Raw genomic sequence first — 12,655 nt, 5'->3', positions numbered from 1 at the left:
ATCAATCAATCAATCAATCAATCAATCAATCAATCAATCAATCACACTTACCTCTGACACCTGTTCTGGTAGTTTCATGTTGTCAAATATCCTAAAGACTATTCTGAATAAATCCTTCCACCAATGCTTGGCGAATGTGTGCCCATAGCTCTTCATGATCTCAAACATAACAGTCAAGCCCCTACAAATAAAACAACAAAATCATGTAAACCAATGCTTATATTCTGAAAATTGCGGTATTTTAACACCAATGTGTATCCATAACTCTTCATAATCTCAAACGTAACAGTTAAACCCCTACAAATAAAACAACAAAAGTATGTAAGCCAATTCAGGCATAAATTCTGAAAATTACGGTATTTTAACACCAATGTGTGCCCATAGCGCTTCATTATCTCAAAATAACTGTCAGACCCCTGCAAATGAAACAAAATGTATGTAAGCCAATGCTTATATTCTGAAAATTACGGTATTTTAACACCCATGTGTATCCATAGCTCTTCATAATCTCAAACATAAAAGTCAGACCCATACAAATAAAACAACAAATGTATGTAAGCCAAAGCTTAATATCCTGAAATTACGGTATTTTCACACCAATGTGTGTCCATAGCTCTTCATGATCTCAAACATAACTGTCAGAATCTTGTACGAATAAAAAAACAAACGTAAGCCAAGGTTACTATTCAGGAAATTACAGTATTTTCACAATGTGTGGCCATAGTTCTTCATATGAAGAGCTTTGTTTCAAAACCCCTTACATCCACTTGCCCAATTTTGAGAACACATCAAAAAATCATCAAAATAATCACTGATATAAGGAGTTTTTCAACAAAAGCAGTTTTGGGCAGGATGCTCATCCTACCCAAGCATCCCGCCAAAACTGCAAACCATATGTATCAGTGATATTTTTGATGATTTTTTGATGTGTTCTCAAAAATGGGCAAGTGGATGTAAGGGGCTTTGAAACAAAGCTCTTCATATACTGAAACATATCTGTCACAACCTTGTACGAATACATAACTGTCAGAACCTTGCACAAATAAAACAACATTATAAGCCAATGTTTATATTCTGAAAATCACAGTATTATCACTCAAAATGTGTCCATATATATATAGTTCTTTACATTCTATAACATTACTTTCAGAACCTTGTATGAATAAAACAACAATATCTCTATAAGTCAATTGATGTTTAAATTATAATTATGTTCTGGAAATTATTGTATTTACACACCAATATGTAGCCATAGCTACTCTGCGTAATGGAGCATTAGTAAGCATCTTATTTGACATACCTTGTTCTGACATCTAGCTTGCATCTGTTTATAACACATGATAGCTCAAAGAGTACAGGGAACCATCCTTTCACCCACACCCTGTCTTCCTCTGATACCGGCATCTCTTGCTCTCCTGTATGCTCCTTGAACATCTACAATGAACAAAGTGATTGGTTGATTACATGATGTATTCCTCTGAGCGACCAATAAAAATACAGCTTCTAAATATTTAGCACAATCCTTTCTTATAGTGTTTCTGATTGGCTAATTATGTGGTGCATGCATCTGAGAGACCAATTAAAATGAAGCTTCTAATTAATAAGCTCAATCCTCTTCAGCTGTACAACTCATTCTAACCATGTTTCGGATTGGCTAATTATGTGATGTATACATCTGAGAGACCAATTAAAATACAGCTAACTAAATAATAAGCTTAATCCTCTTGAGCTGTACAACTCATTCTTACCATGTTTCTGATTGGTCAAGTATGTAATGTATGCATCTGAGAGACCAATTATAATGCAGCTTCTAAATATTTTAGTACAAATTTTGGCTCATAAATCATATGTGATGCGATCAAGTAAAATGAGTGTTTGTTGAGCAAAATCTAAGTTTTCAGAGCTGTATTTTGATGAAAACGCCATCAAAATTTGACTTGCGGTCCAGAGATATGGTCATTTTATAGTGTTGCACAGAACAATAAAACACAAAGCAACTTGAATACTATTATTGACTGTATCAATATTGATTAGCGACAAACGACTCATTGATCACATCAAATATAGCTATCTTGCAACCAATCAGGAAGTAAGTATTTCATGGGATTAAATGTAATTAAAAAGGACAACATCTAGATATATAGCTCAGACATTTCATTCTATTCCTTTCAACAACTTAATTGTACACATTTCTTTTTTTTTTTTATTTCTTCCCTGCTGATTTTGATGTTGCTTCTGTTCTGTTTGCATCACTCTGTTGCACATTGTTCTGTTGTCATGGCAACTCATATCTCCATACCGGACTGCATTCCAAACTCTGACTAAATGTTAAATCAGTCAATCAGTCAACCAACCAATCAATCAATCAATCAATCATTAATTCTCTTTTTCTAAGGTTTTCCATGACCTATTTTACAGTTTCTTATAGCTTCATAGCGTCGGCCGTATCACATACTGACGTATTTGCAAAATACGCATTTCGAGAAAATCGAACTTGAAAATCTAGCGATTTTTATTTGCTGCATAATCTTGATTAAAATATTATTGTCGATTAAAACCAGTTTAACAGTAATGCAAATATACCATATTTTCAATATAATTCACTTACCACTATCAGAGCATAACTTATTCTGCAATAAATCAATATTAAATAAAATACGTCACTATGTGAAAAGGACTAATGTCAATTTCCCGTTCAAATGACAAATACGTCGGCGCAAATACGTTAGTATGTGAAACAGAAGGCGCAAATACGTCAGTATGTGAAAAGGACAAAACAGCTATTTTACCGTGCATTGTGAGAGTCACGCCAAATACGTCAGCGCAAATACGTCAGTATGTGAACGGCAAATTCTTCAAATTGCAGATACGATATACTGGGCTTGCGCAGTATAGGTGATCGGCAAATACGTCGTTATGTGATGCAGACATTTCAAGGTTTTGTAAATACGACATAATTAAATTAATTAATATCTTACTAATTAAGCCACTTTGAGGCATGATTTTTGGTGAATATATAGAGTAGAACATAACAAACTAACATACCAATTTTCTCAAAAATGTTAAAAATGTCGAATACGTCAGTATGTGATGCGGCCGACGATAGTTTTATAGCTTCCATATACTAGTATCAGGGAAACTCTAATTGTCAATCAAGCAAGCAAGCAAGCAAGCAAGCAAGCAAGCAAGCAAGCAAGCAAGCAATCATAAAATCATAATTTGCAAAAGTTCTTGTTTACAAATCCAATATTTCAGTACAAAGATATTTATCAATCAATCAATCAATACTCAGAGATGCCACTTGGTTGCTGCAAAAAATCAGGCAAGCGAAGCGTAGCGAGCGGAGCTCTCGCCCCGGAACGGCCGGGGGTCCAGGGGCGCGCTTAAGGGCCCCTGGTGGGGGTCGAGGGGGGCTTCGCCAGATGGTTTCTGCACATTTAGCACCATAGGAAAGGCCATTTCAGAGGGTAAAAATAACATTTCAAAGCTCCTGGCTTTTATTGAAATTAACATAAAAATGAGCAACAATTTCACAATAAAACAAAGTAAGCTTAGCTTACTTTTTTACTGCTTGCATGACTTTTATTTCCATCTATCCGATTTAACAAACTCAAGCTCAAAAAAAAAAAAAAATATTCATGTTCATGTTCATGTCATACTCTATTAATGATTTCAAAATGCATTGAATTTGTATCCATTTTGAAATCATTAATAGAGTATGACATGAAAACAAATTATAACTTTGCATTAAAAACACTAGGGCCTGTTTTTCTTCTTTTTTTAATTTCAACCATTAATGATCCTAGCATTTAGCTCTTGGTCCAGGGCCACTCCAAAAGCGAAAAAAAAAGATTAAAAAAAAAAAATTAAATTTTTTTTTTTTTTTTTTTTTTTTTGAAAATCCAGAATTTTTGTTTTAATCCCCCAAAATCCGGAGAAGTGGCATCTCTGATACTAGGCTTGTTTGGACTCATTTGAATGCATGTTGCATGCCGATTCCAAATATGGTAATGAATTGTAATAATTTTTTCTCTTACCTGAGGTTTTTCCATGACATATTTAGCACAGTTTCTAATGAGTCTGATGGCTTCCATACTAGTATCAGGGAATGCCGCATTGCAGGCAAACTCTGATAGGCACTTGACTGCATCTTGAAATGAATCTTTAGTGATTTCTCTTACCTGAGGTTTTTCCATGACATATTTAGCACAGTTTCTAATGAGTCTGATGGCTTCCATACTAGTATCTGGGAATGCCGCATTGCAGGCAAACTCTGATAGGCACTTGACTGCATCTTGGAATGAATCGATGGTAGACGAAAAGTATTTCTCAAAAACAGATGCTGTAAAAGAAAAACAAATGCATATTTGTAAGTCATATCCCAATGGACTATTCCAGAAATCCACACCTCTAAGGCGACGAAAAAAGAAATCCTGTTCTACGCAGCGGACGGACCTTTCAAGTAGGGTCGGTCGGTCGGTCGGGCTTTTTTTTTTTTTTTGGAAATGACCTAAAAAAATAACCAAAATCTGTAAATATTTGCAATTTGGGAAATACAAAAAAAATTTTGTTCCCGAAATTGTTGAAATTTGGGTCAGTATTCATTTGTACAGGAAAATTTTTTTCCCAATTTGTTCAAAATCTGGGTCGGTCGGGCCCGTATAACAGGGTTTTCTTTTTTCGTCGCCTAATGGAAGACACAACCTAAATCTCCCACACAGGGAGCGTGAATTTCATGGGGTTATCTGAATGGGTCTTCCAGGCTTCCATAGGGGGTGTGTGGATTTCATCTTGTTGCATAACAGGTTTCATAATTCAGAATACAAGTGACATGCACTAATGCACAAATGGTGATTGCTCAGGCATACTCCCGAATCACAGTATTCACAAAGCCACGTCCGTGCGCATCCGTGCACGTCCAGGACGCGATTTTCTATTGTTGGACGCACTGTTCGGCAAGCTGCATCAATGCCCTGTGTTCGTGTGGATTTCAAAACACAATCAAGCTAGTTTAAGCTTACTCAATATACTTAATAAAATTTCTAAATCTCCATTGTGCATATATTAATATTAAATAAGCAACACAGTCCAATCAGTAAATGATATAGCATCATTGACATTATTTTGTGACAACTTCCAGGTCAAGAATGTCAATAGAAATTCTTATGGTAGGGCAATGGGTGAATCACTTAAGCTTAAGCTATCGTACAGTTAAATATCGTACATGGCAGTGTCAGCAAGTTTGCATTCACGTAATTTGTTACAGAGAATAAAATCTTATCAGGAAAATGGAAGAAAATAGTCAAATATTTATACCAAACTGAAATGTCGATCAGGAGCCCTGTCAAATTGCATTGCTTCTTGCCCATTCAACATACGTGACATACCGTATTTAGTCAAATAAACGCCCGGGCGTTACATTTTCCCAAAGGGGGACGTTTATTCAAGGTCAATTTTAGAACTATAATTCCCGTTAAAATCATTAGGTAAATTTAAAACTCACGCTAAAGTGACGAACTACGAACTAGAAACACTGACTTCTGGTTCACTTCCGGGTTTCCAATCCAGATTTTCGCAAATTATTGACGCTATTATCGACCATGTGGACAACTTGGTAAGCTTACTACACAAGATAGCATGGAAATATCAGCATTTTTGAAACATCTTGGTTGAAAAAAGTGGTGGGGCGTTTATTTGAGGGGGGGGCGACTATTTGACGAAATACGGTATGTTAACCCTAACACGTCTAAATACCATGATGATAACCATGGCGCATGCATGAATCCCACGTGATGCGATGACGCAATCAGCCTAAGTGCTATTTGCTCAGGGAATCGCTGGCCGGGCCAGCGCAACCCCTGTGACTACCTGCAGGCGATCGTGTGCTTTGGCATGGGAGGGGTTTAAGGTTCGATTTCCGATAGCAAAAAGCAGTGTCCGGTGTTAGGGTTATTCAACATACCGTGTACCATAATGTCAGATTTTTCATGATGCACAGTATGAAATATGCCTAACAGCCGAGGTCGATTAAATCCACCATATCAATAGCAGACATACCTCTAAAATTCAATTTGGCATGCAACTGCGACCTACGGCAGACCTCGTGAACCATGGACGCATTGGACGGTACTTGTTTACAGGTAGGTTTACAGCTTGAATGTAAATTATTGTGTGTGTCCTTGGTTGCAGGTGAACACAACACACACTCTTCTATATTCCCTAACTGTGGAGTTTTCACCCGAGGATTTTTACACACCCCAACAGGAGTTTTACGCACACATATTCTAACAGTGGAGTTTTTCACACACATCCACAACACAAGATGTTTGTATCACAAACTGGGGATGTTGTTATACCCCCCTCTATGGCTCTGTTTTTGGAAGTCCACAGTTGCAATAAGGCTCCCAGTTGTATAGATGAGTTGACTTGTGACGTCATTGCCTGGCAGTATGCGCATACATCATCACAATTCCCATTGTTCTTTGCCTGGCAGTATGCGTGCGCATCATATTTTATGCAGGGCCCTTGCTTTGAAAACTCCAGACACATCACAATAAGGCTATTGAACAGTGTAGTGGTTGTATGCAGTTCGCTCAAACATACCAAATTACCGATATACAAGTCCCTTGCCTTTGTTGATAAACATTGAAGTCAACTCATATCTTAATACTAATTATAGAGAGTTTGTCCGTCTGTCCGCGCGCTATCGTGTGCAGGCGGAGCTATCGCGTGCTCGCATAGCGTGTACGCGGAGTATCAACGGGCGTGTGCGCGGAGTACCAACGGGCGCAGTGCGGGTATCGCAAAGCATTACAGTGTGCATGTGACTAATTTACAGGTGCATCTCATCGGACCAGAACCAGCTAAGGCCTATAGCCATTAGCCCATTATATTGATCACTAAGAGACGCAGGCCTATATCATAGTAGTTTAAAAGGTCAGGGCGGGTATATGGGAAACGCGTGTTTGTAATTAGAGATAGGCCTATAATGAGAACCACCCAACCCGAGAACCGCGAAATCTAGTATATAATATGCACACATCCACAGCTTGAATGTGGATGTGAACACACACACAAAGAAATAACTTACATATAATATTGCCAGTTGTTTGGAATGCTAATTCAACGATGCCTTCATCATGGTCTGAGGCAGCCATATGGAATACTGAGAAGACATTTTTCCAACCAGATCTGATATTGCCTGCTTGTGAGTTGACCATCTGAGCTATGCATCGCACCACCATGTCTCTGATTGTTGGGGATCTAAAAAGAGGAAAGAGATAAATAATGAATAGGGCTCAACCGATTATGGGATCAGATATCGTATCGGCGAGATATTTGCAATATCGGGAAATCTGTAAAAAAAATTTTTATCGCATCGGATCGGATATCGATACTATAAAATTGATATCTGATATCTGATCAGTACACAAAAGCCATATCGGTTGAGCCCTAATAATGAACACTGAAAAGACATTTTTCCAACCAGATCTAAGAGTTAACCATCTGAGCTATATGCATCGCACCACCATGTCTCTGATTGTTGGGGATCTGAAGAGAGCAAAAGAAATAATGAATACTGTGAAGACATGTGTGACCATCCACAACGAACCCAGTGTTGATCGAGTCACAATTTTGAATTATTAAAGATTAAGCAGAGGAAATCTCCATGAAACAATCTTTAAAATCATTATCACCAAGGTCTTAGCTAGAAATTGTGGTCAGTGGTAGCACTAGGTTTTAAAACCAAGGGTTCTAAACCCCTGAACCCCCAGAAAATCCAAAATATGGGGGTGCAAACCAAAAACCAGGGGCTTTTTATCATCATATCATGTTTATTTAGCCAGAACAGTGAGAACATTAACCCTTCAAAAACATAGTCCTGACCTAACCTTAACTCCAGTCTTCACCTCCTAGTCCTAAACCCATACCATCATGCTAACCATCAAGCCGTAACCCTGATCCTATAACTAAAATAATTCAAACCCTTAAAAGCTTGCAAAGTTCTGTAAATTATGATCACACGATGTGACTCATGGTGCAGAATTCAGCACCCCAAAAATCACATGTGAGCCATTAATTTACTGTTTTATACCTAGATTAAAACATTACTGTAAGGAGTACAAATTTGACTTTTATGTGTTGATTAAACTCCAATGTTTACTTGGCATGACTTGAAATATAGTTAAATGATGATTTTCTGTACCAAGTGCGATCGACCAAGCAGTAAAAATTAATAGGGAAATACCCCCAGACACGCCATGAAGCTAGTAGAGGTATTCTATAAAAGGCTGACATCCTGAGTGGAGTCCATTGTTGTTTCAACAGATTGGTTATTCAGAGTGATTGATGTGATACAGTTCTTGGAGTGTTTATTTTTGATATTTGTCTGAAATGATCGTAATTTGTTTTACCCAGTCAAAAACACAGAAATACTATTTATTATGCGGTCGAATTTGTTGTGTGCATGGGACTCCTGAACATCTCATAAAAGCTAATTACTTCATGCACCCAAATAAAAATTGCACTTGGCGCGCAAGAACACAACTTAGGGCGACCCTTGATTGAGGTTTGCCTGTCATTTGAATATAATTGCTCGTCCTAATTTGCCCTTTAAAACATTTACCAGACTTCTACTGCCCATTGGGTATTCAAAGAATTTGAATATGTATTGCTATGGCTGTGTTTTGCAAATCTGGTCTACTAAAAAAGGTCAATAGCCTTTCTCAGCACCTACAATTAAAATGTATCAGCTTTGTTGATTGGTTACTCAGATAGCTATTACATTTAATTAACCAATCACAGGCTCTGTAAGAACTTACTTGTTTCTCTTCATGATGTATTCAAATGGTCGCAAGAAATCTTTCTGGAATTTGAAGTTTGGCAGTTCGCCTTTCTCCAGAAACTTCATAGAGAGTTGTCGTAGCGAGTCTATTGCAAAGAATGCCACGTCTTCATTATGATTACACCCAACCTGAGTAGGCAGAAAAAATTACAATCAATATTTCATAGTAGCTCATTATTAGTTAGCCTACAATCTGGTCAGAAAAATGAGTTTTGAGCCATGAGTTTTTGCTTGCTTTGTTGTGCTAACGTTAGTCACTATGTGATTTATATATAATATGGATCATTTTGAAATATTTTCACCATTTTTTGCCTTGTGCAGCAAATGGATGAGGCTAATGAGCTAAAATGCATAACAATTTATAAATACCCTAAACTTAAGAAGATATGCATCTGTGGCATATAAGGAATACATTTCTGCCACTTTGGAATTATTAATTTTGAATTCAAGATGGCTGCCAGAAGGAGCAACTTTGTCAATTTTTGAGACAATTGGGCTACTTGGCTATCACTTATTAGCGAGTCAAGGCGCTGACAAGTTTTGGCACTCACCCTATTGAAATGGTCACCAAGTATGGCCCATATCCTGGACCACTGCACACGTACACGTCCCATGTTATAGTAGGAGATTTCAACTATCTTAGTGAGGCTGAACATCCTGGGTGATGCATGTGACTGAAGCTCTTCTACTGATACTTGGCATAAAGCTTGCACAAAGTCAACTGTAAACAAGAGAAAGTAAGATGAGTGAATATTACTGAACTGACAGCGCAACTTCATTTCTACCCAAGTCAACGATTATTTTGTATAATTTAATTAATTTGTAAAAGCTTTTAAAGCAGTCAAGTTATCTCAAACGTTAAGGCGTTCAACTATGGTGCGAGAGGTTGCGGGTTCGAACCCTGGTGGTGCCTAGTATGCTCTTGTGGAAAATTGAGTTAGCTTGAAATTCCCCTGGAAAAGGAACTTGCTGCTAATTGTCTCGTTGTAACCCGTACTAAGCTCGGGAGCTGATCCTGGTTGCATTGGTTATTTGTGGAATGTCTAGGGTGTGTGCTCTTGTAGCAGCAAAGTCCCTGATTTGTTGTTAAATGGTTTATGGAATGATGTGGGGCTGTTACAGCGACAACCTGTAAAGTGTGCTGAGGCTTGTGGATCAACGTCTAGGCATTGTGCCTCAAAGCGTAGCGCACTATAAATCACTGCGTTTTTTTTTTAAAGATTCTCAAGGCACCAGTTTGACAGTAAATATCAGAATCTGTACACATCCGTCATGAGTGCTGTTGTGTGGCACATCATGTCTGCACTTAATTGTTTAATTTACAATTTCCATCAATATTTTAATTTGTTATTCTTTACCAAAATGATGAAATAATATTAGTCGTAACTGCCGGGAAGGAGTTTCTAGTTTCTGTCCATTTTAAGCTTAAATAACAAGGTAAAGTGAAAGAAACCCCACTGGCTATTTCAGCTGTTTAACATAGAGTTACTATGTCGGATATAAAGTCATAATTATGACTTAATGTCAAAATTGATCTGTTGACCTTCAAACACAACAAATTTGGCCAATCATTATGATGCAAACAAACAAACAAACAAACCTATTGCATCACCATCCAGCCTAGTGGATCCAGTAAATATTCTATCTACTGCTACAACAATACTCTGTGAGGACGTCTCTCCCATTGCTTCTTGTAAACTGGCCATCTTCTTGTGATCTAGGTTGGCTACTCTGGCAACTGAAAGCAACAGAAATACATCTCTTATTACTTTTATTTTTTTTATTTTTTTTTAAATTAACATAACACATCTCTTACAATGTATTACTGGTTTTAATTTTTAATTTTGTTTTTTAAATTTTTTTTAACATAACACATATATGAGAGGCCTATATCATGTATTGATCCATGGTAAGAATAGTCAGTAGACTACTTTATTTGAAATCCATACACCCCCTATGGAAGACATGACCTTAATCTCCCACACAGGGAATGTAGATTTCAAACTGAGTCACCCATTCAGGTACCTTGAAATTCACACTCCCTGTCAAAGTGTGGAAGGCAAGGTCATGCCTTCCATAGGGTGTATGGATTTCAAATTGAATAGCCCATACTCATCATACACCTCTAACTGCATTGTTTATAATGCATTTTAATGGGAATTAAAGACCTAGTGACACCATCCAGGAACCGTGGGTATCCTGTGCATCCACTGTTATATTTATGAATATTCTCAATCATCCAGGTAGATCAAATAGTTGACTAAATTATAATTCTATTCAACTGGACTTACTATTTATGATGGCTACGGTATCACGTCATATCCATGACGCATCATCAGGCCGAGTGATCTTGAATTGGCTCTGTATTCGTTATTGGACGTTATTGTGCTTGATAAAGAACACAGGTGGTATGAAAGAGGGGTGAAAGAAGCGATATATGTTCGCAGGGAGGAGCCAACCTTGAATCATGGAGGGGACTACGCCACAACTTGTCCAAGAGTTACGAACCGACCATCAGGAAGATCCTCGACGACTCTCGTGTGACGCCACTTCTACCATCGTGGACGTCACAGGTCAAGAATACAGAGCCAATTCAAGATCACTCGGCCTGATGATGCGTCATGGATATGACGTGATACCGTAGCCATCATAAATAGTAAGTCCAGTTGAATAGAATTATAATTTAGTCAACTATCCACTGTTATACATGTGTGCATGTAATTTATAATGCTTTACTTGCTGACCATATAGGCTTCAAAGTTTTCAGACATTTTCTGAAAATATCAAGAGGTATCTCAAAACCACTGAACCAAAACTGTTTGTTTTGAATTTTTAAAGGTTAATTTGTTTGCCAGTGTTTACAAACACCCCCTCCCCCCACACACACCCCCACCCACACACAAACACTTACCATCTCCTGAATCCAGCAGGTCATTATGGTGTCCTTGGCTAGCATTGCCACTTGAGCTAGTTGTGGTTGAGTTACTTAGGAATTTCCTTTTCACCCCTGTGCCAATGAGTTGTGCTAATTCTAACTGAGATATGCATTTCAATATCTGAAAATAAATTAAAATAAAGACACATTGGACACGATTCAACAAACAAAATGGTCCACAAGTTCCATGCTTTTTTCCAATAAATACACAAGACTTTTATAATAAACAATTACAAAGTTATTAGTAGCCAATTTGTTTTACACATCTGATCCAATTTCCTACCTCATAATATCGTTATGAATTCGGCAGAGTGACGAATCGAGAATTTTGAGCAATTTGAGTTTTTGTATGCTTATGCTTATGTTTCAGGTTATCTTTTATTTCCACCAAAAATTAATGGTAAATCTTACTCACTGACGTAGTTATTGAAATTTTTATTTGGACGAATCGCGCCTAAGTGCGATAAATGAATTCGGCAGAGAGACGAATCGTATACTTAGCTGTACAAATCATGTTGATCTGTAGTATTATAGTGGGAAACCCCAAATTTTCTATATTACATGTCCTATACTAATATATTTGATACCAACGTATAGCTGTAGGTATCTTCTATCCAGTGATACCAAAATAAGTACAAACATTCCCCACATGATATTGCTGTGGTTTAATAATGTGAGTGCGCGCCCGTGAAATTGGAAAATCCTGTAAAATTATACGCAAAATATAGGCCAATATTAATATTTTTGCTTTAAAATCCTTGTGTTTTTGCTAAATATTACAGGGATGACTATTTATAACTTATATAGCAAGTTAAGTCTACATAGCCTTAGGACAACCAGTAATTTCTACACAAACGCCCCAAATCAAGAATGCG

The 12,655-nt window shown here is 37.4% G+C and overlaps 1 protein-coding gene across 1 annotated transcript in view; it reads right to left on the bottom strand.

Moving 5' to 3' along the window:
• LOC140144396 (brefeldin A-inhibited guanine nucleotide-exchange protein 1-like) overlaps positions 1-12,655 on the bottom strand; it is a 101,229-nt gene that overhangs the window by 42,309 nt on the left and 46,265 nt on the right. The window contains exons 24-31 of the mRNA XM_072166208.1: positions 11,757-11,901; positions 10,446-10,583; positions 9,397-9,566; positions 8,823-8,974; positions 7,091-7,263; positions 4,038-4,342; positions 1,301-1,434; positions 52-181 (exon numbers count right to left, since the gene is read on the bottom strand). Of these exons, the coding sequence (XP_072022309.1) occupies positions 52-181; positions 1,301-1,434; positions 4,038-4,342; positions 7,091-7,263; positions 8,823-8,974; positions 9,397-9,566; positions 10,446-10,583; positions 11,757-11,901 (1,347 nt within the window). The remainder of the gene's footprint in view (positions 1-51; positions 182-1,300; positions 1,435-4,037; positions 4,343-7,090; positions 7,264-8,822; positions 8,975-9,396; positions 9,567-10,445; positions 10,584-11,756; positions 11,902-12,655) is intronic.

Source organism: Amphiura filiformis, unplaced genomic scaffold, assembly GCF_039555335.1.
Source record: "Amphiura filiformis unplaced genomic scaffold, Afil_fr2py scaffold_52, whole genome shotgun sequence".
NCBI classification, from domain to species: Eukaryota; Metazoa; Echinodermata; class Ophiuroidea; order Amphilepidida; family Amphiuridae; genus Amphiura; species Amphiura filiformis.
This window is presented reverse-complemented; position numbering and strand designations above follow the sequence as displayed.